This window comes from Topomyia yanbarensis, chromosome 1 (assembly GCF_030247195.1).
Source record: "Topomyia yanbarensis strain Yona2022 chromosome 1, ASM3024719v1, whole genome shotgun sequence".
Classification (NCBI taxonomy): Eukaryota; Metazoa; Arthropoda; class Insecta; order Diptera; family Culicidae; genus Topomyia; species Topomyia yanbarensis.
This window is the reverse complement of record NC_080670.1, coordinates 175,624,860-175,645,098: the sequence shown is the minus strand read 5'-3', so window position 1 is coordinate 175,645,098 and position 20,239 is coordinate 175,624,860. Positions and strand designations below refer to the sequence as shown.

The window sequence follows — 20,239 nt, the reverse complement described above, 5'->3', positions numbered from 1 at the left end:
AGGTAAACATGTGTTATGCCGAGAACGAACAATTTCTTGCAGATAATAATAAAATATCAGGGGCGAGAATGGTATTGTCTGGTAAGTCGATTGCCTTGTACGCAGCTCAGCTGAGTTCGATTCCCAACCTAGCATATAATGTTATAAATTTTTCTAACTAATCCATACCTCACTATTTTCATACTATTTTCACTCTCGTTCTATATCTGACAAAACCCGGCCTTTTTTTCTTGTGACAGAAAGAATACGAATTGATTTTAAGTTTTCGTCAAAGTTTGACATGCTATATTTTTCTTCTCTCCAAATAAGTTTTACGGAATTAGCTACGTGACATAACGAATATAGCACTGAAAGAATGACGATGAAGTTTTAAAATGGGGGAACTCACCTTTTGCCATCATGAAAAACACCTCTCTATTCAAAAAGCCAAAAAAATCAGAAACGAGTCAAAATCTTCGCGTAACTGTGAAATGAACAAATAGGTATCATAAATATTCAATTAAAAACAATTAAATTCCCATCACAAGACACTGTCCAAACCGGCGAGTGGGTCACCAAGCGCAAGTTCACCGGTGGAACGATTGGTGAGCGTTATTTAATGTCTTGTTTCAACGCTTTTGATGTCGTTGTTTTGATGTGTTTCAATTTTGCCTCACTATGGTGACCTGAATAGTTATGAGTCGTCCAAAACAAAAGTGCAACGATATAAACACACGTGATCTATCAGACGAGAGCGCATTCCTATGAATCTAGTTATCTGGGTGAAATGATATGATGATTACACTCTTGAGCAATATAAAGTTTTCAAATATAACGTGGAGGACAGTACCGTGGCTGGAATTGCTCCCATTATCGACATGCTTACTGAAGCTGTTCTGAGTTCATTGTCATGTGATGCAAAGTTCATTCATTGTACTCGCCGAACACATAATTTGTCGTGAATGTATGCAACCTATCTTTATTCTTACGGAATCGTAAAGGTGCCACTGTTTCTCATTCGTTTCTCTCGTAAAGACAATTTTCTTCCGCATTGTCAGTAACGTAAAAGAATAACCTTTGTTCTTGCCCCGACAGGTTTCCGACCTATCCCACCATTCAATTCGCTCTAGCTTCGCAACTTTTCAACCTCAACATATTATTTCCGCATTGCCTTGCGGTCACCTTACGCTCCATGCCATTCACCGCTCATCTGTTCCCACCTTATAATAAACAACATCGTCTGGCATCATCATCGTCGTCGATGGTCGAGCAAACATCAGTTCAATGGTGGCGGAATTCATATTGGCAAGCGCGGCACTGCTGAATGCTGGTAGGACCTATGTTGTATCTGGCTTCATCGGACCGGTGCAAATACCTATACCACGAACGACAGCTCAGCTGAATGAAAGTGAAATTACAGTTGAGAGACCCGTCGCCACTTCCAGCAGCCTCGCCCATCGACCCCGCGAAATGAGCCGTTTGCCATAAAAAGGGGCCTTCTTCAATGATGGAAATGTCACACTTTGGGTTGGGTCGTCGCGTCATGGATACACTCTCTATCACTAAGGTACTTTGGATTGCTTCCGTACCGGAAGCCTTTCCGGTTGCTGGTGTTGTGATGCAAATGATCAAAATAGGTCCGACTATTTTCAGCAATTAGTTTTTCGAGTGCGTTGCCCTTTGCTATGCATATCTGACCGTACGCCTACTCAGATCTCGTTCAGCTTCTTGGATGATCTACCGAGCCCCGGAACTGTTACAGGAACCATCTGGTATTCTAATGTGATATCCAGCTAACCGTATAATACTTTTCGCTACACGAATGATGCACTCATCGTTTGTTTTATAGCAATTCATTATTCAAATGCCTTCTTCACGTTATGTCTTTGCACTCCACTGCTTGTTGATGACAGCACGTTTAAAAATACCAATGACCCGGTGATCCTCTACCAGCATAACCACTGTTGGAATTCCTCTTCGAATTTCTCATCGAAATGTCTGTATGTATGTGTTAAACAATGCGACACAGTTTTCTCAGAGATGGTAAAACCACTTAACCCGAACTTAGTTTCAAACGAACGGTTTGTCGCTCTCATAGGCTGCAATCGGTTTTTCTTTCGATCAAAGTTCCGGTTCCGAAGTTACGGGTTGAAGAGCGCGTACGGTACATTTCCATATGAACTGGTGTCACCATGATGTAAAAATTTTGCGTTTCGTTATGACGATGATTTTGGAAGATTGCAAACTGACTTCATAAAAGTTAGTTTCTACATGCCTATTTATCGGGTTTTGTTGATGCAGCTTGCTGCTGCGTGTTGTGATCCTCTTCCTTGGAGGTGAAACATTAGCTGCTTTGTCTGCCGCAACTTGCGGGTCATTCAGTCCGTTTTCTATCGCGTTTTCGTTCACGTTCATGTTGTCATCGGTACTGCATTCACATTGCTCACGGTCGGATGTTCTTACTTGTTTTTTTAGTGCTTACGGGTCGCTGTTGTACATCGGTCTCGGTTTCTTTCTTGGTGGTGTTGGTTGTTGGTTTGGAAGCATTTGGTATAATCGTTATAATTTCGTTAATCGGTGGTCCGCATTCGTTGGTTTAACAACCGGTTGCGGTTTAGCATACGACGTCTGAGTACCGGTCTTGGTCAAAGCAAATGGACTTTCTTTAGCAGCCTCCGGGCAAGGTTCTACGTGGTGTAGCGATTGACCACAAAACTGGCACGTAGGAATCTGCCCTGGGTACGTGACTAATGTTCGCTGATACAATGTAACACCTTGTAATTTGCATTGAATAGTCAGATATGATGGGAAAGGTTTCATCGGACGCATTCTCACCACACGAACTCCGTTGCAGAGACCTGCGAAGAAGTTCCTCCAAGTATCTTCCTTAGAGGTTCCCACTTCACCGTATTATAGCATGAGTTGTTTGATAGCGGCGGGATGAGTACGCGGAGCCAGATCATGTAACTTAGCTTCAACAGTGTCTATGTATGTTGGGATGCGCATATAATGTCATTACATACGACAAAGTATTTCTAGTTGTTTTGCGTAGTAAATGATTCCGCTTGGTTAATGTTTTAGAACATAATCAGTGCATCATGGCTTAGATGGTGGAATTGCACAGCATTAATTTCTACTATGGTGAGCTTCCTGTCCACCATTTCTCCACTTTACGAATCGATGGTCTTACCGGACATTTCGATGTAGTACCTGGTAAAAACTAAAATGCTATAGTTAGTTTTCGAATGTGCCAGTCACTCGAAAAAAAATAAGATCTTGCTTAGTTTCTTAGATTTTTTGTGCTCTGGGCAGCCCGGTACCGAGAGAGTATGTTATGGCAACGGCAATTTGAACTCCAAACAGTCGACCGTGCTAGTTTAAAAGTCATTTTATCTACAAAACTAACACTAACTATATATTGTTGATTACAATATACCTCGATAGTGGTGCATTGGTGAGGTCGAGACGGCTTATTGGGCCTTTTTTGTGTTGCATACCTTTCCTACTCTCACCTGCCCAAACCAAAGTTCAGCCATTCGTTGGTGTTTCTACTATAAAGGAGGTATTCGGAATACTAATGTTCTTCGCTTCGTGTTCTATATGTTTTTGTCTTTTCGCCTCTGAACGCTATCTCATGTGCCAACATACAAACGCCCGCTCTCGCGCGATCATGAAGTATGCTCGACCAGGAGCTCACACTCTGAAATAGATATTCTATACACCAGTGAGATGAGGGAGTTCGCTTTCTTCTTTAATTTGAACCGTGCAACCAAAATTAGACATCAGAATGACGACTAGCCCGAACATTCTAAAGCTCACGCGAAAATTTAAACGGCTACATAGTCATATAAACAAATTATACACGGCAAAAAACGCCCACGCGACCAAACGGGTTAACATAGAAATGCTCGTGCGCTTCGCGATAGTACAAATCTGATTACTCATGCCATCACGTAATTGCGATCATCTGCGCACACCTGCACCCGCGAACTCGCGTATATAGAAACGCCACGGTGATCAAGTCAAAGAAGTTAGCAGTAACGATTGTATAAACGCCGTTTCAAGTGTGAATATACCTATGCCAGCTCCCACATGAACATGAATCGGTTATATTCGGAAGCCTGTAGTCTCGTCTAAAAAAAAACAAACTAATATACTCAAGAAGTCTCAGAGCACCATGACTGGATACTCTAGTGATATGGAGGAACTCACTCGCGAATATGTAAGCAGGTATGCAAACAAAGTTATACACGCGAGGTTACATACACGCGACACACCCGCCCACGTGAGCAAACTCATTAACATACAAACACTCGAGCTCTGCGCTATAATACAGCCCTGGTCACAAACCCGAATATGCAATTGCAATCATTCAAACAAAACTAGAACCGCTATTTTGCAATTATGAAAACACCCTTGTGATTCGGTGAACGTTTTAACACTTACAATTTAAAAACGTGGCCTTAAGTGCGATTTTACAAACACGCGCTTCCACGCAATAAGGAATCGGTCTCTATTTTATTGCTTTATTTAGAGTAGGGAAAGTCCCCTGGAGTTCGGTTTCATTCAAACCCTTTCTCCAGCAGGCATAAAATCTCCTCATCTGTTGTACCAAACATCCAAATGATACATTACACAGCTTATTTCTACAACTAACACTAACACAATAATTTTGCTACTGAATAACTAAAATAGGGACAAAAGCTACCTTGACAAGGAATTAACAAACAATCGCTTAGTGACGGTACGGGAAAGATGAAAGTCAAAGACGTGGGAACATCGGTTGAATAAACAACACATACTGGCGAATGGCTCATTATGGCCATAATTGGTTCTGGCCATAGGAAGATGAAAGAATGGATGGGATCGAAGGCTACGACGACGGATGTCGAAATCCAATAATTGGAGATCAGGCCAGTCGATTCGTGATTGAAGAAGATCAGCGATGAAAATTGCTTTGGAAATCGAGGAGATCGAGATCGATTAGCCTGCAGCGATCAGGGTAGGACGGGATTTAGCGGGTCTCTCCATGGAAGTCTCCGAATTGCGAACCGGACAAATTTGCGTTGGACAGCTTCGATGCGTTGAATATCGTTTTGGTAATAAGGTGCGCAAACAACAGCTGCATATTCAAGCGTAGAACGAACCAAGGCACAATATAACGCTTTTAAGCAGGGTACATCAACGAATTCTCTTGTAACACGAAAAATAAATCCTAAAAGTTTGGAAGCTTTAGAAATGTTGTATTCTATGTGTTCTAACATACGCGATTTTCAAACGCCCACGCGATCAAACATGGTATCCTTCGTGATCATCCTCTCACAGCAGGGGGCTCGCGATCTCGGAAACATGAAAACGCCCCGTTGATGGAACGAACGTTTTAGCACTTATAAACACGATCTCAAGCGTGAACCTATAAACGCCCGTGCACGCGCGATCATGAATCGGTTACGTCCGGAAGTCCCTACCCTCTGCTCTAACAACCTATGTACAGACCTTCAGTTGGCCCAATCTAATAAAAAAGAAAAAATGACGCTGATCTACACTATACAACAAGTTGCACCTTCGACGTGATGGGGGGGACCTTTTTTTTAACCTTTCACAGAAAATTAAGTACCAGATTCACCGTACGCGCGATCATTACAGAACTCACGCGAATACGCGAATGGCTATACGGTTATAAACTCGAATTTATACATGCTAGCACACGCGACGTACAAACTTTCACGCGATCGAACACACTAACATAGAAACGCTCGAACCTTCGCGATGATACCCAAAGACGAACATGCAATCGCGATCGTCCATCCACCCACAAATATGCCCAAGATTTTAAGAACAATCGGAATCACGGATCTGCAGTTGGCCTTAAGCAGTATTTTAGTGGGTGACATTTCGCGTCTCGTCTGCAATTGTAGTGAGTGATTCTGACAGGCAGCCCGTCCGAGAACCAGTTGTACCGTTAAAAAAAATTCAACTAACCTTTCTGGTTGTCGAATCTGATTTGCCGGTCCTTTCGTTTAACTCTTGTCACGAGATCATATACAGTCTTCTCATCCACTTTGTTTGCCTTAGAATGTCAATTTGTTTTAAACTGCTTCTTAGTTCCAACCATTTTTTGGGCCTTCCTCGGGTTACGCCCGATAATTCCATCAGCTCTGGCGTGTTGGGAGGGTACCATGAGCACCACCGGCACGTTTTTGACGGCAAAAAATTTCATAACTTTTTTCAGGCAAAACTAGCATGGAATGATCGTTTTGCTTCTAGAAAATGTAGTGCTCGATGATCCGGATGGCAATAGAGATGTAGCTTTTCAAGGCTCATGTACAAATAACCCGTTAAATCAGATATTTCTTAACAAACTTCGACAGTTTCTTATGTTTAAAATTTTCTGCCGACGTTTCCCTTCCGGTTGGTGTAAAACAATGCTGCCCCAGAAGCTGTTCGAAGTAGGACTCGACGGAGGATTCGTTGTCCATTACCGCGCAATCGAACTTCGTTTGCAACGTGGCGTTCAGCTTTTGGGGTCCCGTTTTGGTCATTAGGTTTTGTTCATTGATTTGAAGTCATTGCCATCTTATAAGTCGACAGTTCGGCTCATTTCTAAGCTCGATGAATGGTTGTGAACGATAATCCTAGCTTGTTTGCGATACCTCGGACAGAGGGGTTGGGAATCCGCTTGAATGTGATGACCATTGTTGTGTCCACTGCCGTTTCCGGTTTTTATTTTCCCCGGATTCAGGTTTCCTGGCTGTTAACAAATGTTCTCGGAAAATTTTTATTTATTACTAAATCGGCATGCAAGAAAGACATTTTCAATATGCACGAGGAAAATTTTTGATGCTTGGACGTGATTTTGATCACTGTACGCAGTCGGCTGCAATATAATGGGAGTTCGGGTTTATTAAATGCAAGATTCAAATTAATACATCATTTTTAAAACGACTAAATTTGCCTTTAGTTTGCCGTGCTTTATCCACCTTTCGATGTCTTGATACAGTCCGTAATTTGTACGTCTTTATCATTCACCATTTTTGTGACGCCATGTATTAACCGCACTCAAAAACACCGAGAACTCGACCATCTGTCTCATTCGTGCGCACCTTATGATCCAATGCAACAGGAAGAATTAATCGAGTTGTATGCGTCGGTATGCTACGGGCTTTCAACGACTACGCGAGCCGTAGAAAAATCTATTCGAAATAGGTCTTTTTACCTCGCCGATAACATCGTTATCGTCGCTAGTACCTTACTCCATTTCCACATAAGAACCAACACCGCTCCGTTTGTTTCTTAATAGCTGATAGTCACTTTATCGTCCCGACTCATAATTCCGACCTCATTAGGATCTTGTTATAAGTTCTTACGACGCCCTTATGGTTGCTGTAGGGAATTGCAGTACTAGTACGCAACAATTTCAGAGATACAGTATTTTTGTGACATTCACCTTTATAAGTTTTAGCGCACTTGGGAATCAATCGCTGATATGTAGCTGACTTTTTGATGGGGAATCCTTTCCCGTGCAATGTAGGAGTCAAATCATCCAAAGTTTTTACGCTGCTCCGTTTTTTCTAGGGTATATACGGTTGCTGTTCTTCAATACGTGTGCAGAACCTCGGAATAGAAGATGATACCCTAAAATTTAACAATTAGACGAATTTGAAAACTAGACTTTAAGAACAAACTTGTCATTATTTCATAATTACCTATTTTTGAGTTATTTTTATATAAAAGTAGTTTAGCCTGGTTCATTTTCTCGCGATGTTTCTGCTGCTATTCTTGCTCGTCTTCCGTAATTTTCTTTTCAAGTTTTATTTATCTATTTTTAAGCTCCTCAAGTCTCAGATGTTCGTTATCCGCCAATAGACCAAAAGACCTCCTGTTAGTCAGAATCTTTAAAGTTTACGTCGTTGAGCTGGAATTTAGGATGTTTACAAACTGGTACAGAGCGTTTATTTGAACTTGATGATGGTTGAGCAATATCCTCATTTTCTTCGGTAGATTATTCGAGGTTTTTCGCCGGAGCTGTCTCTTTGGGAACACTCAAAGACTTTCTCCAGAACTAAATACGTTTCACATTTTTCCGCAGCAATCCTTTCGGTTCTTGAATTTTTTCATTCGCTTCAGCCCGGTGTTATCGTGTTGTACTTTCATTGATTTGAGGAACCAACAGCATCTGATTAATACTGCTTAATACTACTTTTCTTATCGGGAAAGTGTTCACATAAGCATTGAAGATTGAAGCACTTGATTGTGTATGTTTTACTGATGTACACTCTGTTTCTTATTCAATGAAGAAAAATGAATTACCTGGAAATGTCATTCATAAAAAATAATAAGGTATTAGTAATAATACAGTCCACGTGTGGTAGAGCTAGTGATTCGGATAAGGATAAATTTTGTGTTAGTTATCGTGCATATGGTTAAATTTGCAACCGTTTTTGCTTGACAACTAGAAACGAACCCAGGTTAGTTTTTTCAAACAAACGTTTCTGATGGACCTGAGTTGGGTTGTCACAAAACAGCGGTGGTGCGAGCGGATTTGAAACATATTTCAGGTTATAATAAAACCCGATTTTCAGTTCAATGGAGCATGACTTGGGTTCGAAACTTATTTCAAACAAACGGTTTGACAGCAGTTAGGTCCGAAGCTGAGTCAGTTTCAGTCACAAACAAAAACTACATGGGTCGCCGGACATCCTCAGCAGCATATAAATCTAGGATGTTTCCTTACACCGGGACTGAATTCGGAAGTCTCAGTAATCTACCGTTTCTCGATATGCGGTAGAGATAATCGAAGTTCAAATAGGACTGCGAATATTTTCAGTTATACATAAAATTATTACATTGCATCGAAAAATGTCTTACGGTTCAAATCCTGCAATCATTAGTAACGATGTATCCAACCAGATTTTTTTATGAACGATTTAATTCCTTTTCCTGTAATGGTTTGTTACAAAAACTCACGAAATGCACAATATTGAAAAACAATAACAAAGCAAATGTTGACGTTTTGGTTGATGCCAGATCGTATGTAGTTTTTGTTGCCATTTAAACTGGTTGCTAGTTTTACTGTTTCAGTGATTTATAAACAATACAACTATAAACGTAACAAACCACACAAAAACAGTTCAGTAGCCCATGGGTTTATCCTAATCCAGCAATTAGTTCCTACCATATCATAGATGCGAAACAAAGCTTTCCCACGGGTCATGCGTTGATGTAATCTGACCTCGTGTTTTGCATAAAACAGAGCCTCCAAACGAAAACAAAAAACAACCTCGCATCGCAGTCAACTTTTTACGACATCAAACAAACATCAGGTTTCCGTGTGTGATCAAATGAGTCTTGAATTTTCGAAAGTTCCGTGCATGAATTGCATAACGAATGGAACGAGAGTTACCAAAATATAAAGAGCAGTGTTATGCATATGCGGCGCACACTTTAAAAGCCGTCATCAACAGTCGCGAAGAAAGAAAACAAAATTCCGTCGCAAAACAAGTGGAGCGAACCGGTTTCACTGATGCTGGACCAAGAGAATGCAAAAAAAAAGTTATGCGCACCTTATCAGTTCGGCAGGTCGGATCCGGACACGGGCGGAAATCTTTTCGACGATCATCGGTATCTATTCAACTTCGGCTACCTGTCAATTGAAGTAGGCTGTGCAACATTTCCATGATGATCATAACAATAATATCATACCATTAGGAGTGGAGCTTCTGCAGTGAGAAGATTCCGTTCTGATGTTCATTCAGAATCGCAATGTCTAATTGCAACCACTAAACGAAAGGAATTAATGGTGAATACGACCGCGAAACTGGTTGCTACTTTCACTTTTCCACCAACCAATACTTGATCTTCCGAAGCCACTCGCTACACGCTACACGCACCTTCCATCTTGAGTCGCATCGCGTGTGCTGATTCATAATAATGATGAGTGACCTTTTCATTGCCTGCAACATCGTCTCTCGCACACGCTCTGCAGATGATAGCTGATTAACTGAGTGCCGGAGAAGTTGTAGCTTCGGTTCGGAGTGAGTTCGAGCAACGATTGCATAGGAACTGTGGTGGTGGTGGTCGCGCAACGGGGTAGGTACACATTCATAATTTCGCACGTTTTCTTCTCTTCTTTTTCTTACCTTGGTTATAATGGAAGTCGATGCTGGTGCGGCAGCATAACGAACGGAACAATCACGTGCCAACTAAGAGCCGCAAGTGGTGCAAGTGCGATCGCAGTAGGCATCTCAACGTTAACTGAACTAATAGCTACCGGGACAGATAGAGAGACGGAAAGTGAAACATTTTTCGATGCAAATACCTACGACAATTATTTTAGGAATATGCAACACATTCGGTGGAACGCTTTTTCCACCTTCACTGCATGGTTTAAGTATGTTTAAATTGAATGGGGAACTGCTTGGTCTTTGTTTGACTTTATCGCTATTAAGCAAACGATTTAACCTTTTGGATTTGCGAGGCATAAACAGTCGGAACGAATGGATGGTATGCCTACTTGGATGGATGGAAGGCTCCCCTCCCAGACCGATAACTTTCCCTTTTCGAATGCGGGTCTCGGGTTCGGGCGGGTGCTCATGTTAAGAGGATTTGTGTTCGTTTTTTATTGCCGTTGCGATAACAATATTGTGGCCTTTTTGACAGGTGGCGTAATCACAGGCTGCTGGATTCAAGAGGATCACCTTTTTAATGACAGCTGGTTTGTTACATCACCAATTGTGGCTATGTTTTTTCTCGACGTTGACACGTCGGATCATCTCGTCATTCCGTAGATTGAGCAGAAGGTAGTCATCGAAACAAAATTGACCACAATTTAAATTTGATACGAGTTTAATAATATGGCATGTACAAAACAATACTCATAGAAATAAGATCGCTTTTTCCTAGGCACTAGTGTAAATTGCAGCTAATAACATCATGATTGAACTTTAATTGCGATAAAAGAAGAAAAACGACAGACACTAACCTGAAACCACTTCGAGAGTTGCTTCCAGTTGGCCTTCCTGAATCGCCTGCTCGTCCTCTGTTTGTTGGTTGGCACTGTTTGCGACAGTGCACAAGAACCGGTCCCCCCTGTATTTCATCGCACCGAAGCATACTCCATCTTACCTATGATCGCCGGCAATATACTTGTTTATGATACGATAGTAGGATCATGCTCAAACATCGAATGCTACAAACGATCGTTTCGTGATGCGATCGCGACTCGCTGGAAAGCCAGCCTGCAGCGAAATGGCTCCGAGTAGAACGTAGTCTTTCGGGTCATCTTTTCGAATCTCGATGCCTATGTCCACGATCGCCATCGGTTGCCGGATGGCCTCGAACGAGAGGTAGTAGTATCTAAGGGAGGGAAGAGAAATCGCATGGTACAATTAGTACACAATTTGGGTGCACTAATGGTTAGTTAGTTTGGTAATGTCAGAAACATAACTAGAGTGAAGTAGAACACTTTAGACTGTTAATTCCAATTCAGCAACTTTACTAACTTCTGAAAGATTTTGAAAAATTAAATAAATCCTGTTAATGTTAGCTAATGGATCACCGCGAATTTGTTTCGCTAGTAGGAACGACTGAAGGATGGCGAAAACTAGTCCAAGAGGATGTTAGTAGTGTAAATGCATCTGTTCACATCTCTAAATCAGGTTGCTTGTCAAAGTAAATTTCTCATGAGATTTTGAGATTCAGATTCTTTTCAGTTTGTTAAGTAATCGTTGGATAAAATGTTCGCCCTACCTTATCTCCCACCCGTTGATACTGGCCGTCACCGGTAGCTTCACGTTGGCCTTCAACTCCAGCAGCATCCGGCAGTTTTCGGCGTCCAGCGGGATAGCCTTCATTTCATTGCTCCGCTCGCTGATGTGACAATCTTCCGCACCGCAAACGATCTTCAGCGAATCGTGATACCGAGCATTGTAGGCCTTTAGCAATAAATTTACATCCGCGCTGAGTGCACTGTTACGCTGAAACGCGTATGCCACTATCAAATCTGAGCCGCACGAAAAATCACACGCAAACAGTCGGCTGTTCGGATGAACTTCTTCCATTTTGACGCAGGATCCTCCATCCAGAGCCGTTTCGAAATTGTGCGTCCAATAAACCGGTCCGACCTGATCCTGCTCGTGTTCCCTCGGCGGTGTGTAAGGAATGCTCGGTTGGAATCCCTGTCGGGATAGGTTAAACCACGATTGCGCCTGTAGTTTACCCAGCCGGTTCCGTATCTTTCCAGAACCAAGACAGAACGAGGTATAGAACGGCAGTTCTCTAGGACCACGTACAAAAAAATACCGCCACAGCATATTCCAGAAGCAATCGTTTAACTTCAAAAAACGAAGATTACTACTATCCTGGTCAAGCTGATCTCGTTGCATCGATTCTTCCAACGATTCGAACGTCCACCCAGGGGCGAAGATCGCCACGGAAAACTTAAAAGCCATGATAGACGCCAGCGTAGCGTGAGTGTCAAGCTTGGCTTTCTGTCCTCGACCGAACACATCGATCCCAACGTAAACGTCTAGCTTCCTCTCCGGATAATAGTTCCGTATAAAATTCTCCGATCGCTCGAGGTGATGCTGGGACCAAGTGTAGTTAAGAAAAATTCCATCACAAGCCGCAAAAAATCCTTGATTCTGACTGTTCAGTTCGTTCTGCCAACTGAGCAAACCCTTTTCTGTTATCGCATCATACCAAATGATCATGCTGCCCGGGATCTGCTCGTGCGACTTCTTTGTGAGATAAGCGACAAAATCTTTCAGCGGAGTAATCTCGTTCTCGGCCAACGTGCATTCGATGTTCAGTAGCCAGCCCTAGAAAAGATACAAATACGATTAACGGAGTTTTCTATTTGAAAATCACGGAATCTATCTACCTGAAACTGACAAATCCTTGCAACGATCACCAACGCATCTGCGACCTTTTGGAGCATTTCCTCCGTTCGTAGAATCTCCTTCAGCAGCGTAACATTTCCCCCTTCGATGATAAACGTCCCAATTACCTTAACTCCATTTTTATGGGCACAATTCAACCATTGAAGAGTCGGAATGGTAACGAAGTTATGACTAAAGTAGCAAAAAACATCCACCGCCGCCCAGTTATAGAACCGGTAGTGCACCCATTCCTCACCGGTTGTTCCGTTGATGAACCGATCCGTCAGATAGTTTCCCTTAAAATCGTGGCACAGCAAAACCTGCGGCCTCTGGAGGTCATCAACGAAATCGATGATCCCTGCATTGAAATCAATTTCCTGGTAGCGCTCTCCAAGATATCGCGACTTAGATCGCGGTGTAATCGGTAGCACTAGATTCCGCCAGCTGACGGGATGCTGCTCGAATTTCAACAGGTCTTCGATCGTGTTTATCGGCTGGCACACGTATCCTTCTTGTAGGCGCAACCGATTGTTGTTATAGGAATGGCGGGACATCATTCATCGGTGTGATGTGCGGACACACCCAAGTCCAACAGAATGGCAGATAAAAGAAACAGAAAGGCAACAATATTTAGTGATGCTCGCTTCGGCACGGGACTGGGTCAACTGAATCAGACTTGTAGCAGCTCGATCATGCTATCGCCCCTGATTGCATTCTCGGCAGATTGCGCGGGATGCATTTCGAAGGTGACGGCCGTAAACAGAGATGCATTCCGGGTACTCGCACTTGATCAAAATAACAGTAAATGTTTCGTCGTTGTTGGACGGTACGAAGAAGGGCTGATTACAAAAAATGCAAAGTACGTTACTACGGCCGCATGGGCAGATATGGAAAAAAAAACATGTAACATACATTTCTTCCTTCATCACCCCCAAGAGCGGACAGAATTTCTTATCAGAACTGGCCCTGAATGAATTATATGCTTCCTCTGTTTTGACGTCGAAAGGGAATTGCAATTTACTGAGTTCAAGTATTTGATGAAGGCATCAACATTCGTACACATACCGCTATTTGAATAGTACAGTGGGAAGTTTAAATGATCCAGTTAAATACATACACAGTAGTCCTTGCCTATCGCTGTCATTAAAAGATCGGTGTTTTACAGTGAATAATATTATTTGATATCGTTTTTACACGGTGTTGTACCGATGTAGTGCAAAAAAGAGGATTTGAATGAGCTTAGTACTGACTAAACTCGTTGAAGTTGAATGTAATTGGGTCATTAAGCCATATGTTTTGCCTTTGTCCTATAGAAAGGTTATTCAATCACTCTGAACATCGTCAACTTATTTGTATAAGTTTTCTGTATTTTAACAGCGGTGTAATTAGGGTAATACGGTGAGGAGTACTCCCTCTCTCCCACATCACTCACCACCTTTTCCTAAACCGCCCTTCCGTCATCATGTACCTCCCTACCTGAATAAAATTTTCTAGCTCCTCCAGAATAAATTTTCCTAGTGGGTCAGAAAAACCAGTGAAAAATTTGGTTTGAAATGATTTTGAGTTGAGAAACTAATTTAAAATTTCTTAACAGGTTGAAAATTTTTGGTGGAGTCCAAACTCCCGAACCCTCCTCCTGGATCCGCCGATGATTTCAAGTGTTTCAGCGTCGACACATAGCAACTCAAGTTCGAAGCTCTCGATTCATTGTACGTATGTGTAAATCGCACTGAATATGTAAAAGACATTTCCACCATTATATTAAACGTACCCGGCCAAGGAATCGTAGTTTGGATAAATCAGAAAGGCACAATTGCACCACTAGGTGGATTAAAATGGGTTTTTAATTTTTTTTTTCCGATGCAACTCAAGTTCAAGATAGGTTGTCGAACTTTTTTTTTTCGTTTTTTTTGTACGCAAAATAACAAATAAACAACATTTTAAAAATTGAATTATGAAGACCACACCTTTCATTCCCTATCCTATTGCTGGGATAACTGTCGAAAAATGCTTACCCATGTCACTAAATTCACTGTCAAGGAAGAGCGATAGTGTCAAACGGGTACGTGTTTAAATTTTCGTAGAAAATCAATTAAAAATAATTCTAAAGCTTTATGGGTTGAACATACGGTGTATGTAATAAAAGAGGATTTTTTTCTTCATTTGATGTCCCAATTAACAGTATTGTTAGAGAAAATGTCAAATTTAGATGATTCTATTGCGTTAAGCTTTCCATCACACCAAACAAATTAATATGAAGTGAGTTTTTGTTTGTTGCAATATATAATTATATGAAATATTTCCTCTTTAGTGTCGTAATTTTAATCCTATTTTGGGGCATCTGCACTCTAAAACTCCCGGAGTCAGAAACTAAGAATAGGGTTATTACGAGCAAAATCGGCACTGTGTGTAAAATCGACACGGCACGACTTATCCCGGCCCCTAGGGGTCCGCGGACCCCAGGTTGAGAATCGCTGTAAATCGCTGGAAAGCTTTATAACGCCAGAATTCCACTTGCCACCCATTTACTTCGTCAAAACAACACACATATACAAGCCTATTGGCAATATAAATATTGCAACCCTTGTTAAAACATATGCTTACATAATGTATACAAATTATGCCTCATAACAACTACTTTCAATAATTCCGACTGGTTCACATATTCCATTCAATCACAACGCAAACTCACTCCCAAGTGTAGTGTCTACAGATATGATCAAGTAGGCTAAGAAATGGATTGCTAATAAATCATCATTCAGTGAGTCACTCTTGGTCGTATCTGACGTCTTAAGTCTGGGCTATTACACCAAGCTGTGCATACACATATCCAGACAAGATTAAAAGTTGAACTCAATAGAAACCAAATCCAACCAAGTTCATCACAAATCATCATGACTACATCTCATGTACGCCTCGAACTCATCGCGTTTGCGCACACTGGTTTGTGTATGCGAAGCAGTACAACAGCGCGAAGAGGGCACGACAAACTTTGTACACTGTAAGTTGTACTGGCCATTGGCACCCAAAAAATTGCGCTCGGCTCAAGTTAGTGCATGTTTATGCTAACACTACCTAAAATCTATAGCTTCTTCTGCATTCTGCACTGTCTCATTCTCCCAATCCACAAAAATCTTCGCCTTTCAGTAGGCCCAAACCTAGTGGAGTCCGCCCGTGTATTAAAAATACCTACACATAGGTGTGTGTCAATAAAACATAAGTAGCTACATAGGCTCATTACCCTAGGTTCCAACGAAGCGCTAAAACATTTTCACATGAGGATTCCATCCTCTCGCACATACAAATCCAAGCCACCCGAGTAAATTGCAAATCAATGTGTGCACACGATTCGAACCTATCGTTCGTGTGTGCGAAGCTTAACCTCGCACAGCAGAGTGAATAGCGCCCGTTAAACCTTTCAAACAACTAGGAACCGGGTGGTATGTGAAATTTTTTCACTCGTTTAAATTGTGTGCCAATACTGCCGAAAATCCACAGCGTCTCACGCTTATTGTGCCGTCCAGATTTTATAATAAACATATTGCTCGTTTGGCATGCTAGCAACGAATAGTATTAAACGGACACGCGTGATCTATATATATATATAACCCTCCAGTTACTTAGGTGCTCCTTATTGACGACTCTGCCTGAAAAAGGATGGAACATTTTGAATTTTACTCGTTGTTTTCGAAAAATCTGTTTTCTTTTTTTATAACAGTCGTAGTATAAGCACAATGCTTAACGTGGAAGCTTTCCACGACTTAACTTTTTTATCGGTTCCGACAGCATAAATTGCTAAATCGCTACGCTTGTCCGGACGCATGCCGCAGACTCAGGTGATTCGTATTTCAAATACCAAAACATCCTGACTCCTGCGGTAGAAGACAAAGGGTTAAGTTGTCGGGAAACTCTAAACTTGCTCATATGACCTCATTCCACGCTTTTCTAAACTTTTTTCTTTCAATTCCTTGCTCTTCCTTGAGTACTAGGGCTCTTAATATTGAAAAATACTTCACACCTTTCAGTCTCTTGCTAATTAAATGTCGTTACAACACAAAAAGGAACAGTTGACTCACCCTTAGGCGTTAATAAAAAAAAGGAAAGATTCTGTTTTAATCCACCTAGGTACGCGATTGTGCCTTTCTCATTTGTCCAAACTATGATTCCATGGCTGGTTATGTTCAATATAATGATGGAAATGCATATTGAATATTCACATACATACAATGGATCGACAGCCACGAACTTGAGATGCTATGTGTGGACGCTGAAACACTTGAAGCCAGAGGCGGGCCCAGGAGGGAGGTCCGGACCCCGACGAAAATTTTCAACTTGTTAAGAAATTTTTAACTAGTTTCAATTTTGAAGTAGTTTCAAACTCAAAATCATTTCAAACCAAATTTTCCACTAGTTTTTAATAAACGCGGTTATTGCGTTTCACTTAATGTGTTCATTTCAATATCGAAATTTTATTCTGGATCTGTCCCAGCAATAGCATAATCAACATTACCTCAATATCGTCTTTCGGCTAACTTATTTTATCATGGGGGAGGTGTTTGTGTGAAGATTCCTGAACCGGAAAACCAATCGCTAAGAAATTCAATAGCAGCTGATGGGAAGGGTGTAACTTTCATTTAAGACTAATATTTTGCAAATCGGTCCAGCCATCTCTGAGAAACAGAGGTGACGTTTTTTTCACATACACACGCAGACATTTTCCAATCTCGACGAACTGAGTCGAATGAGGTATATGACTCTCGGCCCTCCGGGCCGGGATTAAGTTGGTCATGTCCAGAGTCATTGAATAACATTCCTATATGAGAAAGGCAAAACATAAATACCACATCGAGAAATGTAAATACTAGGCAACTCTATAGAAGATGATAAGTTTTCATTATTGCCTAGTCTACACATACACAGCCAACGTATGCCTGGAAAATTGCAGACATTCGCCTACAATTTTTCTTGTCAATGTTAATGTGTGTGGCACATATGATATGCGACACAACCAGGCCAACTGTGCAGCGTACAATGTAGAAGATGATTCAAAATTGTAAGGCAATTAAATTATTCATTTGAAGAATTTAATCAATGAACCATTTTGAACCTTGATAAGGAAGAAACGTGGATAACCGTACCAACCGTTTCAGTTCAAAGGGATTTTGATAAATCGTTGAGAGTGACTTAGCTAAAAAGGTTCTTTGGGCATGGGATGGGACAAAGGTGTTTGGACCTGTCCTGGCTGAAACGCTTAGGTTATAGCGCCTTTATTCGCTCTCTGAAATAAACCAAAAGATAGGAACGAGCTCACCAAACCAAACGATGCAGGGTCCAAAATAATCTATTTTCAAATATTTTTTCTTTTCACCACGAGCATCTGGTTCATTTTCAGCAGTCAAAAATGAGCTTCGATTATTTTAACTGTTGTTTGGGACTCTTTTCATTTTAGTCTGACGAATAGATTGCAAAATATATTTAAAGAGCAATAAATTCACAACAATACTAACAAAAAACTAAGCTATTCATGCAGAAAATGTTTCAAAGACCGTGCAAAAAAGTGAATAAAGTGCATGATCGTATTTGGAATTTTTTTTCTAAACTTTTGTGAAGGGCCCCCCATAACACCTAAAAGTCCCTATACAAGTAATCACCTCGTTGCTATGGCTGACTTCAAAATCTAGAACCTGTCTCTTTTCGCTATCTAACCAAAAACTATCGTACATGCCAAGCACTGACACAACTAACACGATAACAATGATGCCACTATCTCAACTTGATGACAGATTATATTTACCTTCACTTACATCACATTCGTTAATCATAGTAAATGAAAGCACACAAAAAAAACTTAAAAACACCCTCACTCTATTGATGGTAAAATCAAAACAAAAGCATTGCCCTTATCAACGTACCGGTGACGACGAGCGACAGCTGATGATCACGAGAGCGTTGCCAAAAACAACCATGCACCATACACGCTGCCGAGAAAGAACTCAACGGTAAGGTAATGCTAACAAATAGCACGGAACGCGTGGATGTTTCTTATTCATTGAAAATGCTTTACTCGACTGTACGGGGCTGTGGCTATGTATAAAATTAAAATTGTGAAATTGACCAGTGTCACGAATTCGTAACACAATAACGATTATAGCGTTGTTACACGGTTAAATAAAACAACCTGCAGAAAAGTTCTTTTAACTTACTTTTGAGTTGTGCGTCGCTTTCGCACTTATTAGTGTTGTCAAAAACAAAAAGAGTGATTCGACTCAGTCGAGGTCTTCCGTGGAGGAAGGTACTTTTGAGTTGTTTGGGGTGAACTCAAAATTAGGTAAATTCAACTTAAATTTGAGTATAAAAAACCTATCAATGAGTTTTTTTGCCGTGGTTAAATGGAAACTACCTTCAACACGGTTTACCTAATTTTAAGTTCCCCCACGATACCACGAGATTGAGTCAAAGGAACTCAATTTTAGGTAGTTTTTCGTTTCCGTGTAATTCTTGAAGGATTTCCATAATTTAACAATCGACTGAAACTAGTCTAACTGAATCGGGAATCTTTAGGGGTGTGCGGGTTAAGGCATTTTCTGATGCTGATTTGTACTGTGAGTTAATCTCAATCCTTTTTCAGTTTTTAAGCCCGAAACTATTGAAAAAAAAAAAACATTTTCCAAACCCATGCGACTTGCGACGTCTCTTCAGATCTACCATAGTTTGCAGATGAAACTTGGGATTGCAAGCTGCTAACGGATTGCAAAAGTACCAGATCATGCTGTGTGGGGTGCTGTCCCGGTTCACAATGAGGCGAACGAGATATTTCCAGATACGTCATTTAGTAGGCCAACCTTCCGTTTGTTGGTGAAATTTAATTCAGTTTGACTCAATTTAAAAGTCAAAAAGAATAATTAAGGTGTAAAAATAATATAAGTGTACTCGTAAGGACACCCGTTATCAATACATATGAAAAACGCACATTTTTTTTAAATTAAAGATCCCTATTGTTAGTAACTTTATTTTGGTGTTTCAATATTCAAAAACCCGCTTTATTGTTAGAAAATTATGATAAAGAAATTTATCGCATACACTGCGTTATTTGTTGATTTATTTACATAATTCAAGCATCAATTGATTCATACAATTACAAACAAAAAAAGGCAAGCAAATTTATTTCTAGATGAAACTTTAAACGTAGCCACACCCCTATCGTACACAGCTTTGTGAAGGAAGATCTTCGTTTTGAACTATAATTTGGCTATTCGGCTGCTATCGCGTATTACCTTTGTCGAATACGGCATAACACTAACAGCGGCTTCAATAATTATGACACTTTAAGCAACGTCATGTTTCACGACACCTCACTGACCCAAATTAAACAAAATATTGTC

The 20,239-nt window shown here is 40.9% G+C and overlaps 1 protein-coding gene across 3 annotated transcripts; it reads right to left on the bottom strand.

Annotated features, from left to right (window-relative positions):
• Positions 1 to 10,806: 10,806 nt before the first annotated feature.
• LOC131682085 (cytosolic endo-beta-N-acetylglucosaminidase) lies at positions 10,807 to 18,781 on the bottom strand. 3 transcript variants are annotated; one of them, XM_058963304.1, is made up of 4 exons: positions 18,652 to 18,781; positions 12,860 to 13,368; positions 11,728 to 12,797; positions 10,807 to 11,334 (listed from the first exon to the last, which is right to left on the bottom strand). In XM_058963304.1, exons 1-4 carry the CDS (start codon positions 18,677 to 18,679, stop codon positions 11,154 to 11,156), a joined length of 1,788 nt encoding a protein of 595 aa, XP_058819287.1. In that variant the 5' UTR covers positions 18,680 to 18,781; the 3' UTR covers positions 10,807 to 11,153. The 3 variants fall into 3 exon arrangements, with proteins under 3 accessions (XP_058819287.1, XP_058819294.1, XP_058819279.1); XM_058963311.1 differs by having other exon boundaries at positions 12,860 to 13,365; positions 18,652 to 18,772; XM_058963296.1 differs by lacking the exon at positions 18,652 to 18,781 and having other exon boundaries at positions 12,860 to 13,883.
• Positions 18,782 to 20,239: the final 1,458 nt, after the last annotated feature.